The sequence below is a fragment of the Lissotriton helveticus genome, chromosome 4_1, assembly GCF_964261635.1.
Source record: "Lissotriton helveticus chromosome 4_1, aLisHel1.1, whole genome shotgun sequence".
In the NCBI taxonomy this organism is placed as follows: Eukaryota; Metazoa; Chordata; class Amphibia; order Caudata; family Salamandridae; genus Lissotriton; species Lissotriton helveticus.
The window spans coordinates 2,042,742,835-2,042,762,054 of NC_136063.1; the positions used below are offsets into that span (position 1 = coordinate 2,042,742,835).

General features: G+C 46.1%; 1 protein-coding gene across 5 annotated transcripts in view; it reads left to right on the forward strand.

Moving 5' to 3' along the window:
• LOC144829498 (uncharacterized) overlaps positions 1 to 19,220 on the forward strand; it is a 458,194-nt gene that overhangs the window by 246,817 nt on the left and 192,157 nt on the right. For all 5 annotated transcript variants that reach the window (XR_013610683.1, XM_078688691.1, XM_078688692.1 and 2 more), the window contains one exon: positions 7,304 to 7,420. Coding sequence is in view for 4 of the 5 variants with exons in the window: in XM_078688691.1 (XP_078544817.1) it covers positions 7,304 to 7,420 (117 nt within the window). In the remaining variant the exon portion in view is untranslated. The remainder of the gene's footprint in view (positions 1 to 7,303; positions 7,421 to 19,220) is intronic.

The following is a 19,220-nucleotide window of genomic DNA, read 5'->3' on the forward strand; positions in this document are numbered from 1 at the left end:
GGACTACTGAAGAGGCCCCTCACCGCAATATAAGCAGAGGAACACCTGGTGCCTCCACCGCACCGGCAGTAGTAATGTTTGAAGCCACCATGAGGGAGTAATCACTGAAATTGTCCGGACGGAGCGCTGACTCTGCCGCAACCAAGATGGCGGCTTAGAACTCCGGAACCGCTACCCAAGGTGATCATCGCCCATTGACTCGGATACAACTAGGAGGGACCCGCTGAAGCTGCAGAGCACGAGTATTTACTCAAAAGCGGCAGATGACTGACATACTGGGATCGGAGCATTAAATCGGCAGTGCGTCCCTGTCTTCACAAAATGGCGGCTATGGGTAGGCGAGAACCCCTGAAGCTGGCGCAGGCGAGCGGCCCCAGAGAACTGTGGAAAAGGTGCGCTACTGTGGCTTAACATAAGGGGAGAGGCACAGATTAAATTTATAGCTCAGCGATTTAACACAACACCTGGGAGAGCTGGCAAAGTGCCTCCCACGACGAGATTACCTAGCGAAGACGAGGGCACCCGCAAGCAGATGCCCCACTGGCAGCGGCGTGCAACTGGTGAGTGGCGCTCCAATGGACATACACCCTGATGACTGTTAAGCGCAGCACCCCCCGTAGGACTAAGCCTGCATCAGCTCTAAAAGTCCTGAGGCCACTGCATCAAATGCCAAGCGCACCCCTGCAGAGCGCCGAAATAAGTTGCAGCCCCGTCTCCCACACTGCTGAGGAGACCGCCGCTGGTTCTGTTTTGAAAAAAGTAATTGATACAATTGGTCCTGTTTTCACTTGCCCGGAGCTGCTGCGTTTCTGGAAACATGCTTGTAAATCTTGTTTACAGTAGCCTTTTCATGTTCTCCTCTAGCAGTGCATGCTGTCTTCCAGCTGCGTGCACTCGCTTCCAGCTACCCACTATGTTCACTGTGTGCTCTCTTTCAGCAGTGCACGCTCCCTTCTAACAGTGTGTCCAGTGCCTTCCCTTCTAGTACTGTGATCGCTCTTCTAGTACTGTCCTCTCTTTTAGCAGTGCATGCTCTCTTGTAGCTGTGTGTAGCAGTGTGTTCTCTCTTCTAACGGCGCACGCTCTCTTCCAGCAGTATATTCTCTCTTACACCAGTGAGTTCTCTCTTACACCAGTTCTTGCAGTGCTGTGCTTTTAATTTCCAGCAGGGCTTCCTCTCTTCTAACAGTGTGCTCTCTTCTAGCAGTGCATGCTCTCTTGCAGCACTGCGCTTTTCTGATGGTGCGCACTCTCCTAGCAGGACGCACTGCCTTCCAGCAGTGTGCATTCTCTCACAGCAGCGCATGTAATCTTCCAGCAGTAAATGTTCTCTTCCGCAGGACGTTCTCTTTACGGGTTGAGTTTTCATCACTCGATTGTATGTGACTTTACGGTTACTTGAGAGCAGGGTGAGGAGTAACATGAGTTTTTGTGAGTCTCCTGCACTCTTTCCCATCCCAGCAGCTTGTTCACTCTCTCCGAGCAGCACGGGACGGGGGTTGTGGTGACCTTTGACTATCTGACAAGGTGTCCCCTCACCTGATCAGACTCTAATGTCACTCACAGTTGCTCTGACTATACATTCAGTGCTGAGAAGTATCAGAAAGCTACACGCAGCACTTCCTAAAATTTGTAACTGAATGCATTACCTTCCCTGGGCGTGCACTGTCTAGTGTCCTTGCTTGCTGTCGCCCACACAAGGACAGTGCGTTTGTTTGGCTGGATAGATATGTGGGATTTGTGCACCGATTTGCATCTCCATCACACTGCAATCTTTAACTTGTTGAAGCAGACTCTGGATAAGATTTTTATTGGCTGTCACTTCAAACTTCCCACCTGCGGCTTCCGTTCTCGCGCCGGCCCCTAGAACAGCCTCCAGATAATTGTCCCTCAAGATGTTGCGTGCCATCAGGGACTCTTCTGGCTTGGAGTGTTGAGGGCGCATTATCCCCCCCCATGAACCTGTACAGAGCTGTAGTGTAAAATGTTGGATGAGATGCCAAGCACTGCGAGGTCTGTTCGTACCTGCTTCACCTTTCAACTTCTTTCTGCTGTGCCCAGAGTACAGAAGTAGCTGAACGCCATGGATGTCATAATGTAGCCACACGTGCACCAACATGTGTTCCCAGGGCACGGGTTGGGGGTACACACGGATGGACCGTGCCCACCCACTATTTTCACAGGGTGGACGCCGTCCCCTTGCCACCAAGTTGAGCCCTAGTGAAACATGCTGAATGTGTTCCGGTGTAATTTGCCGACACCGGGACAGCAGCGTCTTCATGTTGTCTGCCTTATGTTCAAAGTAGCAAAGTGAAGGCAGCAAGGGGTTTTCTTATCTGAAACTCCACCTGGGCCCAAAACAAAGGCCCAGTTTTTGGGGCCTTCATCCCTCCTTTTGTTCCAGTAGGAACTTGGCTGGGGGCTATCTGGGGCCCGTGTCGGGCATGCACAGCTCGCTCACGTCTGTTTTTCTCGATGCATCTGGTCCTTGTAGTTTTCTTTGTTATGTTATGTTATGTTAATTAAACTTCTATAGCGCAGCTGTCCCAGCAAAGGGGCGTCCCGGCGCTTTGACCAGCAGAGAAGCCAGCTACCAGCGAAGGTAAAGGGCAGCAAAAACAGTAGCAGGGGCAGTAGCAGAAGTTAGATCCTGGATGGAATAAGGTGCGTCTTGAGCACCCTCCTAAACATCAGAAGGTCATTAAGAGCACGGATATGGACTGGTAATGAGTTCCAGAGTTTTGCCACTAAATAGCGGAAGGAGCGCCCTCCAGCTCTACAACATTTAAAACACGGTACCGTGACCAGGCCTTGTCCTTTAGACCTCAGAGAGCGTGAAGGGACATAGGGGGTCAACAGGTTCTCAAGGATTTTAGGAGTGTTCTGTTTGAGGATTTTAAAGGACAGGCACAGTGTCTTGAATCGTATCCTTTGGGCCATTGAGAGCCAGTGCAGCTTCCGGATGGTTTCCTTCGCTGAACAGAACCTAGGTAGGCCAACCAAGGCCCTGGCCGCAGCGTTCTGTATGCGCTGCATCCGGATGATTTCCGCCTGGTTTGCCCCCAGCAGGAGAGAGCTGGCGTAGTCCTGCCGGGACAGTATGGTGGCCTGAATTATAAGTTGCCTGATGCGAGCATCAAAAAATTTCAGGATTGGTCTGATACCACGTAGAATGCCAAAACACATGGCTGCAACTTTTTTGGTGTGGCCAGAGAAGCTGAGGGAGGGGTCTAGCCAGATCCCCAGATTTTTTACCTCAGTCACCGGTATGGGTGTCTTACCCAGGACAGTAGGCCACCACTGATCACCCCACAGATCGCTGTTCTTACCGACGATCAGGACCTCCGTTTTATTGGCATTCAGCTGGAGATAGTTAGCTGTCATCCAGCCTGCCACTGCCGCCAGACCATCCCTGAACCTGGAGGCCTCGTGGTCTGAGTCCCCCGAGAGTGCCACCGCCAGCTGCGTGTCGTCAGCATATAATACCATAACCATGCCCCACTGCTTGGCGAAAGCAGCTAGCGGCTGCACATAAAGGTTAAATAGGGTAGGGCTCAATGCCGACCCCTGAGGCACTCCCTGCTCAATAGGATGGACTTGGGATTGGAAAGGAGGCGTGGCTACCCGAAACGATCTTCCAAAGAGGAACGATCTGAACCATTCAAGGGCCAGGCCAGTGATCCCTGCCTCTTCCAGGCGATGAAGCAATACCACGTGCGAGACCGTGTCAAACGCAGCACTGAGATCGAGGAGAACCAGTGCTGCCGTTTGACCGGAGTCGAGCACGGAACGCAGATGTTCCGTCATTGCAAGGAGGGCGGTCTCAGTGCTATGGCCAGCCCGGAACCCATTCTGGGAGGTATCCAGAATGTTGTTAGTCTGGAGGTGTTTGGTGAGTATGCTGTTGGCATGTGCTTCGGCCACCTTAGCAGCCCAGGGGAGGAGAGAGATCGGCCGGTAATTCTCAGGCTTGCTCGGGTCCAATGTAGGTTTCTTAAGGATCAGGGTTACAGAAGCTTGCTTCCATTTAGTTGGTACTGTACCCGAGGCAAATGAAACATTGATAAGTTGGCGTAAAGGAGGCAGGCACAGCGCGGCAGAGTCTCTAAACTGTGCAGGCCTAAGCGGATCGGCGGGGGAACCAGATTTAACTTTAACCGCTAGTTTGTCGAATTCAACCTCCGACACACCAGGGAGGATGGTAAGATCGGAGTTAGTGCTGGGGCTAGGCATCGACCATACATTCGAGGGACTTGTGCTCGGAAATGAGCGATAGATGGTGCATACCTTTTCCAAGAAAAAGGCAGCGAGGTCTTCACAGTGCGGTTCTGAAGAAACCTCTGAAACTGGAACTCTCTTAGCGGTAAGATCTTTAGGGATCTTAAAGACCAGCTTGGTCGGATTAGAACTATGTTTAATCTCACTGGAGTAGTATGCAGCACGTGCCCTGCAGATGGCTCTATGATAGATTTTTACTTTGGCTAGGTACAGTGTTTTTTTCCCAGAGTCATAGTTTTTTCGCCAGTCTCTCTTCGCCTTTTTACAGGATTTCTTCAAGAGCATCAAGGCGTCATCATACCACGGACTAGGTTCAAGGGTGCGGCATTTGCTCCAGGTAACTGGAATCAAGGAGTCAAGAGCCCGGGTGATCCAATCGCAGAAGAGGTCATAACCAGACTCTACTTCGTTGAATGGACCAGGGGGGGTTCCCTAAGGAGGCGATGGAAGTCCTCGAGCTTCAGTTTTCTCCAGGGACGTTTAAGAACGACTGTCTATATTTTTATAGACATGCCTCTTAAATCCCCCGGATATTATTATAAATTTGTAGTCTATCCCTGAAGAGAGATTTCATTTACAGACAGTCCGGCCTGTATTTGCTTGACGATTGTGGCACGGTCCTTCTAATAATGCCTTCCCACTTCACTTGACCAATGCTGCGTGATCTTGGACAAAAGACTTTTCCTGTTCTACAGATCCCAGGCCTGTTTAAATCGGAGGTGCTTGGAAATTAGCTAAAACTAGTATTACGTGCTATGCAATGACTAACCATGACATGGAGTCACTTGGGAGCTCTGTGGGCAACATTTGCAGGAATTCCTGACTTTTTAGTCCGCATTCCCCTGCATGTGTGGGTCTGTCAGCCCCATAGACAGACATACCTTAAAAAAAGGTAAGCCTCCTAGGTACCTTAATGCAGTTACTGGTGTCTAGGGAGTCAGGACAAAGGTGCCCCACACGAGATGGATACATTGAAGGGTTCCATGAACATGCTCTGCTGTGCAAGGCAGGCCCATGTTCTGCGCCTGTGTGAGGCACGTGTGTGCTGGTACATAAGTATCCATGCGCAGTATGAAGTGAGCAAAGTGCGTGCATCAGTTGCAGGCCAGGTGATGTCTTCAGATGTAAAGTGCATGTTCTGACTTCAGGAAGTACAGGTTCCTGTATTTACACAAATATCCACCATTCCTTTTGAAAAGTATATACTGCCGTGTTTGCACATTCGTGTTTGAAAAAGTACAGGTTGTTGCATTAGAACATGCATATTCACCATGCGTGCTTGGTTATTGCCACTGCACAAACAGCAGTGCATTCAAATTTGCTCGGTGTGTGTTGCTTTGTGTGTGTGTGTTGCTTTGTGTGTGTGTGTTGCTTTGTGTGTGTGTGTTGCTTTGTGTGTGTGTGGCTCTGTTTGTGTGTGGCTCTGTGTGTGTGTGTGGCTCTGTGTGTGTGTGGCTCTGTGTGTGTGTGGCTCTGTGTGTGTGTGGCTCTGTGTGTGTGTGGCTCTGTGTGTGTGTGGCTCTGTGTGTGTGTGTGGCTCTGTGTGTGTGTGGCTCTGTGTGTGTGTGTGTGGCTCTGTGTGTGTGTGGCTCTGTGTGTGTGTGTGGCTCTGTGTGTGTGTGTGGCTCTGTGTGTGTGTGGCTCTGTGTGGCTGTGTGTGTGTGGCTGTGTGTGTGTGGCTGTGTGTGTGTGTGTGGCTGTGTGTGTGTGTGTGTGGCTCTGTGTGTGTGTGGCTTTGTGTGTGTGTGGCTTTGTTTGTGTGTGGCTTTGTGTGTGTGTGGCTTTGTGTGTGTGTGGCTCTGTGTGTGTGGCTCTGTGTGTGTGTGTGGCTCTGTGTGTGTGTGTGTGGCTCTGTGTGTGTGGGGGACTCTGTGTGTGTGTGTGTGTGTGGGGGGCTCTGTGTGTGTGGCTGTGTGTGTGTGTGTGTAGGGCTCTGTGTGTGGGGGGGCTCTGTGTGGGGCTCTGTGTGCTTGTGTGTGGCATTTGCGAGAGATTAAGCTATTGGCATTGTAAATGACAATGCCATTTATTTATCTGTTTTCAAAACCAACACATAAATAAAAATGTTGTCATTTACAATGCCAATAGCTCTAACTTTTGCAAAGGCGAGACCGTTGCATTGTAAATGCTTGTTTAAATTCTGTCTTCCCATCAAGCTTGTGTTTTTAAAGCTGCTTGAGGTCCTCTTGTTGGGTCCCTTCACTCACATTTACAAAGACTTAGACATGGTGTACAAAATCTATAGTGTAGAGCATATTTATAGCATATTTGTAATGAGAAATCATCAAAACGTATGTTGGCTAGTAGAGGGGGTCTTTTTCTACATATGGACTACTATTGTTTAGAAAAACATACTTTTGAAGACTGAAGGGCTTCTAATAAAGACAAAGTGTTTACATCAATGCAGTATGTTACGTTCAGTAGGAGTGGGTGCCTCTGTCCATACCTAAGGTGACACACCAGACAGACACTGGATAGAAAGAGGAATGGATTTACGAGGGAAAGAGAGACAGACAAACTTACCCTGGTCTTCCGTAGCACAGCTGTCTCTGGTGTTATACCTCTGGTTGCAGCCCTGGTATGCACGGAGACTCTCAGGTGGTAGAATAACTCCGACGTCCCACCCTTAATACAGGTTGGCTTGCTACTCAGTGTCTCCACTGCCAGAGGCCAGTCTGCCACAGCAGGAACTGTTTTTTCCATCACTGAATGGCCCATTTTAGGAACCAACGTTTCGAGCCCCGAGTCTTCCCTCTAAAAGGTGAGAGCCTTTCAAGAGTGTGCATTGTTTGCAGTGGGCCCTGAGGGTGTTTCCAGTCCATTTCTTTATCTGGGGTTTTAGGGAGTGTAGCACCAATACCACACCATCATTGCAAGTGATGTGAGGCATTGTCTGCATACAGGTAGACAGAAGAGAAGCTAGTTAACATTTTTAGAACTGATTTATAATTGTATTGTCATGTAATGTGTTCTTTAAAGCATATTAATGAAACTATTGAAATGGCCTTTCGTTTTCTCATTTCAGAGTCTCGTATCGATTGTACAAATTCAGAACAGTGATGAAGCACTGTTTTTCTTGCTCCCTGTTGAAGTTTTGGCTGAAGAAGAGTTTCTAGGCTCAGCATCTTCTGAAGAGTTGGTGGTATGTTGGCAAATCGATAAGAAATGTAATCTGTTGATGTGTCTTTCCGTCTCAGAGTTAACAAACTAATGCTCTGCATTCGAGCTGCAGTTGTGCACCACTAGTCAGTTGGGACTCCATTTGTGTGCACATGATCTCATTTGGGTAGTGGAGTGATGCATAAGACTTCAGTAGTGTTACTGGGTAAAATGTGTTGTATATCGATTCAGAGTCTACATTTCCTCGTGATTGTCACTTCAAGGAGCACTGATCAGCAAAGGTGGTTTAAGCATTGAAACTACTGAGAGAAATGCAGACAAAGTAGTAAGAGAGGACAACTTTGGGCTGGCCTGCAACTATTTTGTGCACATATTAAAATACATATGAAACAAAGATAGAATTGAGCAACATGAAAGTAAATATAACATTTAAGGAAGTAACCAGAGAGTATTTCTTTTGATTTGCCGAGAACAATATTTTGCTTATGACGGTGGGCAGAGTTAACCCTACATAGTCAGATTGCTCCCCTGTCAGTGCACGCTTGTAATGGTGCCAAAGGATCTTCATTGGCCTGTCATTTGCAGGAATTCCAAGCTATCTGTATTCATGGAAGCCGTATACCCAAACCTCCAGAGTTTGAAACATGTTGGGCTTGGAGATGTGCTGCAGGGGCACTAGGTGTACACTTTCAGAAGTTCAATCAATGGCGTAATCCGATTGCTGCAAGCAGAAGTATAAGGAGCAGTCTTGGGAAAATTGGCAGCACTAAAGAATACTAGGACACTGCAGGCACCCTTAATGACAATTGCAACTCCACAATGAGTAAGGTTAAATGTTGGAAGGAGGGACAAATGGTGTACATGCTACTCTGTGTTCTCTGAGGCTGCCTGCAATAGATACTTACAGAGGGGTACACTGTATCCAGCTGGGGGAGGGGAGTCCTAGTTGACATCTTGGGAGGCTGAGGCTGTCGTTTGGGGGAATTCTTACTATTCACCGACAAGCAACAACTACTACAAATTTGTATCCATGACAAGAACCTAGATTGATTTGAAACCCAATGCCAGATCCCTTAGAGTCACCCTGGACCCGACCTCACCCTCAAAGAAATCATCAGTAAAAAAAACAAAGGTGTCCTGGTATAAGCTCTCTTTACTAAAGAAAGTGAAACATTTTATCCATTTGGGATCGTGGCTTCCGAAACTCCAAACTAGTGCCCACCCTTAAGGACAACCGACATGGTGCAGCATGCCTCATCAAGGGCCTGAAGAAAAATGATCTCATCAGTCACAATCTGATCGCACCACTCGGGTGCCACTCGGTGGCCCAAACGTCTTCAAAATCAGATGTAGGAACTACCAAGCCAGTACAACTAGCACTTCACCTACCTGGCTAATGAACTCACCATCTCTGGTGGCTCTCCGCCAACCGGCAGGGAATACTTCATCAGACTAGAAATTAAAAAGGTCTGAAAAAACAAGAAAAGAAAAAAGATGCACGCCAGATCAGGAACATCATTCCTGTTTTACTAGGACCAACCCAACCCTGTTCCAATTTAGGACAGAGCTGATGACACACTCAACCACAGCATCGAGCCCTGTTCTTGATATTTTGTGACATTCCTTAACTTTCATTTGTCCCCCTCCCATGTCTGTCTCATCTTTTATTCAGTATATGGTTTTAGACCATTTCCTTTTGAAATTAGATTCCCATATTCTATAAGCATGTCAGTGTTGCCCATCTAATTGTAGTAGTAGTAGTAGTCGTAGTAGTAGTAGTAGATTTCACAGCTCCCTACACCAAGTTCCTTACTCATTCTTTTCAGTTTGCTCCCATTTTTTACATGCATTTTTCTGTGTCTTGGAGTTCAACCTCCCCCAAACATACACACCTATTTCACTTCTATCCCTCTTCATCCCTTGTCACCTTGGGTCTAAAGGGATCTGCACAGAAACTTAGATCTACTGATTTGTCGCTGCTATGCAATTGCATCCCATCAACCACAACTCCTTTCAATTACAACAAAATAACATTTAGGGGGATCTATACCTCTCTGTTGACTATTGAGGGACCAGTGATGTTACCAAACTGATGCCCACCCTAGCCACAGAGTAGATAAACTCTGTGAAACTTTGAGAGATGCTTATGTTCGAGGCATGTGGGCTGCTGAATTCATATCTTGTGCATAGATCGCCGCCTAGTGTTGGGTCCAGATGATTGCACTTTGTTGTCCTGGAAGAGTCTTGGAAGTATCACAAGATAGGTGACTCCTCCACTGGACTATGGTGCTCATGGGCATCTTCTCCATCCTCAGATTGTTTTTTTCCGCCATTGGGTTCGGATGTTATTCCTTTACTCCAACTTCGGAAAACCGAAACTAAACTACTTTAAAGGCCAAAAGGCCTTCGACTATGACAGTATTGTTCTCGTTCGGTACTTCTTGACTCTACCAATCTTTCCATCTTGATCCGGTCATCAACGCGGGCCGTTGGGCCTTTCGACGCCACGTGGGCCTGCTGTCGATTGAAAGGAGCCCGTTCAAAAGGTGCCCACAATGCCACTCCAAATTCCCGCATACTGACAAGCACACAGTATGCAAAAAGTGCTTATCACCAGAGCACAACGAACAAAATTGCCCAGCGTGTGCCCAATTCCGTTCGAAGAAGACCATCCAGATTCGACGGGCTGCTAGGCAAGAGATGCAGCGACCGGCACCAGAACCAGACAACATCTTCGACGATGAACACGACCTCCCAGAAGCGGCGGACTCGGATCTAGAAATCGTCACCGTTGAGGACCAGTCGGACTCCGATGACCAGATCCCGCCGGGGCAAACAGTGAGTACACAGCCCCCAACACCGCTCATCCCGAAACCGAAGGCTCCGGTCGAAGCATCGCCTAAAGGCCTTAGCCGAGATTGAAAAACCCCTAAAGAAGCCCCGCCTTCCGGCTCGGCTCCGAAGAACAAAACAAAGCCTTCCGAGAGCCCAGGACCAAGTAACATTCCCCCCAAGAAGGTTGTCGAACCCAGGAGGGTTGTCGAACCGAAGGTCGTCGAACCAAAAAAGGCCGTCGAGCCAAAAGTTGTCGAGCCAAAGGTTGTCGAACAAAAGGTCGACCAGCCAAAGGGCGTCGAGCCGAAGAAGGTGGTCGAACCAAAGAAGGTCGTCCAACCCAAAAAGGTTATCGAGTCAAAAGCTATCGAGCCAAAGAAAAGCCTCGAACCTAAACAGGTCGTCGATCCGAAAACAGTACCCGATCCTAAAAAGAGTGCAAATAAGCCAAAGCCAGTCGAACCGAAAAAGGTAATCGACTCGACCAAAAACACTGACCCTAAAAAAGGCATTGAGCACAAAAAGAGGATCGATCGAAACAGGTCGTCGACCCAAACAAAGTCTCCGAACCAAAAAAGACTGCCAAACCAATAAAAGACGTCGAACCAAAAAAGGTTACCGACCCCAAACCGACAGTCGAGCCGAAAAAGACTCCAGAACCAAAGGCCCTCGAGCCAAAAGGTCACAAGCAAGTCAATAAGCCAAAAACATCGGCACCAAAGCCACGGACAGTGGAGGAGGAACTCTTCCATCCGGATCCAGAATCGGAGGAACAATCCAAACTGTATATAAACCCTGAAACCGGCAAAGTTACCATCTATTACCGGAAAAAGAGACCATTGGACACAGACACTACTTGCCCTGTACCACCGAAGAAAAAGGACTTCGGGACATCTCCCTTTAGGCCTTTTACTCCTCCTCCTTTCTATCCTAATATGCCTTTTGTGCCCTACTCTCCCACACTCAGACTACAATGATGAGGATAACATGGGGGAAAATCCTCAGGAGGATTTTAATGACCCAGAGTATCCACAGGCTCAGGATGACACATGGGATGATCAGAATGATCCATATGACACACAACCCATCCCTGACACCTCCCCATGCCCTACAAAGCAGTCACCTACCGACTACACCATTGTTTTTAACCAACTGCTAGATAGGGCAGCAAAATACCACAAGGTCGACATGCACACTGACCCAATAGAAGAAGATTTTCTATTTGGCACTTTTCCAACCTCCGAGAAAAATGTCAGGACACTTCCTATGCTAAAAGGGGTACTAAAACATGCGCCAGACATATTCAAAGATCCAGCCAGGGCACAGGTGCTCAATCCCAGGATTGAGAAGAAATATAAGGCGGCCCCTACAGACCCTACTTACATTAAATCCCAGTTGCCTCTAGACTCACTGGTAGTAGCAAACACTCGCAAAAGGGTCAACTCGCAAACAACAGGAGACGCTCCACCTCCTGACAAGGAGTCTAAAATATTGGAAGCCTCAGGCAAAAGAGTGGTCTCACAGGCTGCCAATTCATCGAGGATCGCAAACACACAGGCTCTCCTAGCTCGCTATGATAGAGCGCACTACCACCAGCTTGAAGGTTTACTGCAACACCTGCCAGAACCTTTCAAAGCTCTGGCTAGCGACCTCATACAGGAAGGCAAATTTATAACTAATGCTTCCATTAAATGTGCACTTGACGCAGCCGACACAGCAGCCAGGTCAGTTAACTACGCCGACACGCGTGGCTACGCATCTCTGGTTTTAAGAACGAGGTGCAATCCACCATCCTCAACCAACCAGTTAATCAAGACTTCCTGTTTGGTCCTGCAGTAGATACCATTTTAAAAAAATGAAGAAAGATACTGAAACTGCAAAATCTATGGGCACACTGCAGTTTTAACAACATAGAGGTTCCTTTCGTCGGTCCTCCTACAGAGGCACTGCACGAGGCAACACTTCACAGACTTCCTCTACTTACAAAAGCAACACCTAAAGCTCCTTTAATAAAGGCTCGAACAGGGGAGGTTACAGGGGCAATAATAACAAAGGCAGAGGACGTTGCGGCAATAACACCAGAGCCTCCACTGCCGCCAAACAGTTACTTCATCACACTCCCTCCAGACCATCTAACACCATTCGGAGGCAGAGTCAAACAGTTACTACCAGTCTGGAATGCAATTACCACAGACAGGTGGGTGAGACAAATTATCCAATATGGTTATTGCCTGGAACTCACTTCTACTCCACCCAACATACCTCCCAAACACCGTCCTATGTCCAAAGAACACATCACCCTGCTACAACAAGAGGTCAAATCCATGCTAGAAAAGGGAGCCATAGAACCAGTCCCTTTTCAACACCAAGAAACAGGAGTAAACTCACTATACTTCCTTATTCCCAAAAAGGACGGGTCCCTCAGACCAATATTGGACCTCAGACCTCTAAACCAATACATACTCTCGGAGCACTTCCATATGATCACTCTACAACAAGTACTCCTGTTACTCCAGCAAGGCGACTTCCTAGCAACATTAGACCTCAAGGACGCATATTTTCACATACCTATAAATCCAGCTAACAGGAAATACCTCAGGTTCACAATAGAGGGTCAACATTATCAGTTCAAGGTTCTCCCCTTCGGGGTAACCACAGCCCCAAGAGTGTTCACAAAATGTTTAGCGGTAGTAGCTGGACACCTCAGCAGGCAACACATCCACGTGTTTCCATACCTGGATGATTGGCTCATAAAGGCAAACTCTTACACGCAGTGTGCAAGCCATACGTCTCAGACACTCCAGCTGCTACACAGCCTGGATTTTTCCATGAACTACCCAAAATCACATCTACAGCCCTCCCACATACAACAATATCTGGGGGCTACAATAAATACCTCTGTAGCAAAAGCATATCCAAATCAAGCAAGGATAGCCAACATGCAGACTCTCATCCAGACATTTCAGCCACAACACTCTTTGCCAGCTCGAGTATTCATGCATCTCATAGGCATGATGGCCTCCTGTATATTCATTGTCCCTCATGCCCGACTTCAAATGCGTCCACTACAGGAATGCCTAGCACGGCAGTGGAACCAAGCTCAGGGACAACTAAAAGACCTAGTGTTGGTAGACAGTCGCGCTTACAACTCTCTGCAGCGGTGGAACCCACAAAACCTTTCCAAGGGGTGACTGTTCCAAGAGCCGGTTCCACAAGTAGTACTAACAGCGGACGCATCACTGACAGGTTTGGGAGCCCATTTACTTCAATACACAGTCCAAGGGCTCTGGACAATAAAACAAAGGAGACTGCATATCAACCAACTAGAGTTGCTAGCAATATTTCTGGCACTAAAAGTATTCCAGAAATACCTGTGCAACAAGGCTGTGTTGATCCGGACGGACAACATGACAGCCATGAACTATATTCAGAAACAAGGAGGGACACACTCTCCACAACTGTCAATCTGAGCACAGAACATATGGACGTGGGCGATTCCAAGAAACATTTTTTTCCTAGCAGAACACCTGCCAGGAAAAGACAATCAAGTAGCGGATCTGTTAAGCAGACACAGTCAACAGCTACACCCTCAAGTTCTCCAACCATTCTTCCAAAAATGGGGGCATCCAGAGATAGATCGGTTTGCCACAAACGAAAACTCAAAATGCCAGTACTTTGCCGCCAGGTTCCCACATCCGTTGTCACAGGGCAATGCGATATGGATGAACTGGTCAGGCAGATTTGGGTATGCTTTTCCACCAGCTCCACTGATTCCGCTGGTGGCACGCAAACTACGTCAGCAGTCACCCACAATGATCCTGGTTGCTCCCACATGGGCAAGACAGCCATGGTACAAAACGTTTCTGGAACTTGCAGTAGTTCCCCACCAAAGACTGCGCCTCTCGCCCCATCTTTTAACTCCGAACCATGGAGAAATCAGGCACCCAGATCCCAATCAGATGAACCTAGCGATCTGGCTCCTGAGGTCTTAGAGTTCGGTTACCTCCTGATTGCATGAACATTATCAAGGAGGCAAGACGGCCAACTACTAGAGCATGCTATGCAGCTAAATGGAAAAGATTTGTAATTTACTGCAACAATAACCAAATCAATCCATTAGATGCTTGTCAATGTCAATGTCAGAAGTTCTTATATAGCGCAGCTTTTCACCGTGAGGTCTCAAGGCGCTTGCAGCATAAGAAAACTGAAAAAGAGAAGACAGAAGAGAAAAGAGGCTTACACAACACAGGGGGTCCTGCTTGGGGAAAGCCAGGTCTTCAGTGCCTTACGGAATTTCTGGTGCTCCACGATGGAAAGGAGGTGAGCGGGCAGTTTATTCCAAAGTGTAGGGGCGAGGTAGGAAAAAGAGCGTTGGCCGTACCTAGAGGAGCGCACACGAGGTTGAGTCAGCAGAGACTTATTACTAGACCTTAAGAGCCTTTTCGGAACATACCAATTAAGTTTTTTTTGGAGGTAGCGAGGCCCTTTGTTATGTAGTGCGTTGTGTGCAAGGCTCAAGAACTTAAATTGGCTTCTTTGCCGAATGGGAAGCCAGTGCAACTTTTCCAGACACAGCTTCCATCCAAAACATTATCTGTTACCTCTTGCACCTTCAAAGATGCAATCTAGCATACTCTTCTATAAGGCTACATCTTGCTGCTATAGCAGCATATCTCCAGAACAGACAACACCTATCCCTGTTTAGAGTACCCCCAATCAAAGCTTTTATGGAAGGTCTTAAAAGGATAATCCCTCCAAAGCACCCACCTTCACCAGTCTGGAACTTAAATATAGTACTTACCAGACTTATGGGACCTACTTTCGAACCACTCCATTCATGTGAATTACAATTTCTAACATGGAAGGTGGCATTTTTGATTGCCATTGCCTCCCTCAGGCGAGTAAGTGAGCTACAGGCACTAACCATTCAAGAACCTTTCATGCAAATACACGCAAATAAGGTAGTACTTTGGACTAACCCTAAGTTCATGCCAAAAGTCATATCCCCTTTTCATATCAATCAATCCATAGATTTGCCAGTTTTCTTTCAAAACCCACAGTCAGTGGCTGAAAGAGCCCTACACACACTAGATGTAAGGAAAGCTCTGCTATATTATGTGGACAGGACTAAATCATTTAGGAAAACAAAGCAACTGTTTGTTGCTTTTTCCCCACAACATAATGGTAATCCCATCTAAAAATCAGGAATAGCCAGGTGGATAGTTAAATGCATCAAAAAGCTAAACGCACTCTAAGAGTTCCCCCAAAAGCACACTCTACGCGTAAAATGGGGGCATCCATGGCTTTCCTAGGGAATATTCCCCTTGAAGACATATGTAGGGCAGCTACATGGTCTACCATACACACTTTCACTAAACACTATTGTGTAGACGTGCAATCAAAGCAGCATCCTGCGGTAGGCCAGGCTGTCCTTAAAACTCTTTTTCAGACTGCTGCAGCTGGTACAGGTGACCACCGCTAGAGGAGATACTGCTATACAGTCTATGTACAAGATATGAATTCAGCAGCCCAAATGCCTCGAACGGAAAATGCTACTTACCAGTATGCATCTGTTCTTGGCATGTATATCGCCCACCCTCCTCCCCGGTGCCTGTTGCAGCTGCAGGATTCTCTTTTGCATGGTCATCTCTTACTTACTATACTCCATCTTTGTCACAATGGCGAAAAACAATCTGAGGATGGAGAAGATGCCCATGCGCACTGTAGTCCAGGGGAGGAGTCACCTATCTCGTGATACTTCCAAGACTCTTCCAGGACAACAAAGTGCAATCATCCGGACCCAACACTAGGCGGCGATCTATGCACAAGATATGAATGTCAGCAGCCCCACATGCCAAGAACAGATGAATACTGGTAAGTAGCATATTCCTTATTGAATGCTCCTAATCTTATATATGCTGTTTACCATTTTTGTGGGAAACGTGTTAAATCTTGAAATGTTAGAGATACACATGGGAATAATAGAATTCTTCGAAACCCCAAAAAATATTACAGTGGCAAATCAATGTAAATCCTTTTTTCATCTCATCCAGGATATGGGACACTTAATTCTCTAATACAGAAATGAAGATATACTAATGTTGCCTACACAAATGTCAAGTTTATTAAAAATGATGACAACATAGAGGAGTCAAAAACAACAATTTCAATAGCTTGTTTTATGTCTAAAAATGTATAGTTGCTGCATGTTCTTCAGTCAGCATCTTCTTCCAAAAGCCGCCTTAATTGCAAAATTGTGAATCGTATCACCTGATAATGTAATGTTTTACCACATATATGTCCCAAAAGAGAGACTATCATCGTAAGTTGGGACAATGAAGTCCACTCATAGTTCTAAAGGATGCAACAGGGACTTAAGTAAATACATAGGTTTGAAAAAAATCGGGAAACCTTGGGTTATGAGGTAAACAACCGGGAAGCGGCTAAGCAACAAAGATCACAAAATACGAGGATTGGTTGGCCGAAGGGGAACCAGGAAAAATATGTGACAGGCCTATTCCCTTAGCTCCCTCATACTGTTAAGCATAATTATGTCTGTGACTAATATGAACACAATCGCTCCTTTTTCCATCACACCTATACAAATCTAACATCCCAGCTGCTTCCATCCTTTCCATGATCAACCCCAGATCTAATTGACATCAACCCAACCTCACATTCAGGAGAGATCAACGCTCCCCATATATGAATATGAGTCTCCTGATCAGATGGTTATTAATGGCTTAATACAGGTAACCAAGGACCCAAACCACACAAAAACAAAGTAGTCTATACCTGCTTGTTTAATTTCCACACACCCTTCCATACCTAGCCTACCCTCAGAGGCTACAGGCTGCCATTTGGTTAATCCTCCCTAGTTTTCATTATGCCTATGCCTTATCCACTTAGTCCACCTTTCTATAATAATGGCCGAAATTCCGGCAGACAGCCTCCTATATCACATCACTCCTTACACCACTTGACGTACACTGGTTACCAATCTAGTGGCCATTCTCAACCCCACACACTGAATATTTAGTAGTAATAGTTAAGGCTAAGTTCCCCATTTCTATCTAAATACCAACCTAAAGACACACTATATTCTAGCCAGGCATTCCTAATTGCAAAATGTCCCTAAAGCGGAAACAAATCGGGTTATATGTTTCTCTGTCCTGGCAGTGAACCTGGGGAATAAGTAAAAAAAAAATCCTTTCAGGCATAGAGTGACGAATATATTATGCAAACAAGAAGCAGAGAACTCTGGGTAGTTCTCAAGTTTAGGTGGAAAGCAGCTCCTGTATAGAGCACTCTCAACACTAGCAACACTCTAGATCTGCTCACCTCAAATGTCTGCTTTTCTATCAACGTTTTAAAAAACTTTGCTATAGAAATGGCAAAAAAACGTTGTCAATTTCTATCTCGGCGTGGATAGCACTGTGCTAATCTTATGCTTAAAAACTTATACTGGGTGCTTCCTTGTGTCTGGACAATGCTATACCTCTCTGAAGAGCTCTAATTAGAGCGAAACACTGTGTCAGGGGTTGCTTTTACTCACTTCAGGTTGGCTTGGTTGGTATTTTACCAATTCAAAGCTGTAATATTGTGCCTGGAATGGTAATTGGCTTTTGTCATTTTACAGCCCGGCAAGGACAGCACTGTTCTAGTCCTATGCTTAAAAACTTTGCTGTAGAAATGGCAAAACACTCTGTCCATTTCTATCTCGGCCTGGATAGCATGTGCTAATCCTATGCATAAAAACTTTGATAGAAAAGCAGGCATTTGAGGTGAGCAGATCGAGAGTGTCGCTGATGTTGAGAGTGCTCTATACAGGAGCTGCTTTCCACCTAAACTTGAGAACTACCCAGAGTTCTCTGCTTCTTTTTTGCATAATATATTCGTCACTCTATACCTGAAAGGGTGTATGTATGTATGTATGTATGTATGTATATATATTAATGGTGGCTTGTTAAGCTTTAACTTACACGAATAAAGACACCTTGAATTTGGCACCAGACCTGGGCTCCACTCTTCGTTATTTACCCGATTTCAACTCTAGATCGGTGACGCTATCGGCGTCTGGCGAGTGTTTTTTCATATATATATATAAAAAACTTCAACAATTCCTTAGAAAAAACGGTCATCAACCTAACTGAGACAGTTCTAACCCAAGCAGAAACACAAATTTTATCATTGGGACTTTCTTTCTGCAAAGAATCTAACTTTGACTATGCCACCACACGCATGGATGTGTATCAATTTATTCGCAAACTTAAATTGCGCAAATTTCATACTATCAATCAATCTAAAAAAGTAAACTATGACAATGCTGTTCAGACGGAAAGTCAGATGGCCATTGGGACACCACCGTGTACAGAGTTACCATCGACTTTGCTCACCGTGTTAACGGATCTTCATGCTCAAAACCGCACTGAATTCTCGCAACTGTTCCCAGATAGCCAATCTGTTAACCAAGCCATTGAAAGGAAAATTGCAACTCCCTTTAAGAACAAATCTAAGTTCAATCCCATCATGCCACGAGATGGAATCGACATTTACAATGAAAATGTGATTAACGAATTGAAAAAATTGAATTTCAAAACTTGCGCCATGAAAAATAAAATACTTAGACGCAATAGAACGTATGATAATCTGGTAGCTAAAATACAACAAAACAATCAGATTGTCATCAGAAACTCGGACAAAGGAGGCAATGTGGTACTATGGGACAGAAATCAATATATGACTGAAGCTATGTCTCAACTGAATGATCGCAAATGTTATAAAATCAGCAGTGCGTCAGCAATTAAAGAGACCTCTAACTCATTTTATCTGAAACTTCTAGCTTGGAAAAGTGCTGGCTTAATTACAAAAGAGGAATACCTGTACATGAAAAAAGACTATCCCACCATTCCCAACATTTACTTTATTCCTAAAGTTCATAAGGACTCTCTGCACCCTCCCGGAAGGCCCATCATTTCCGGTAGGAA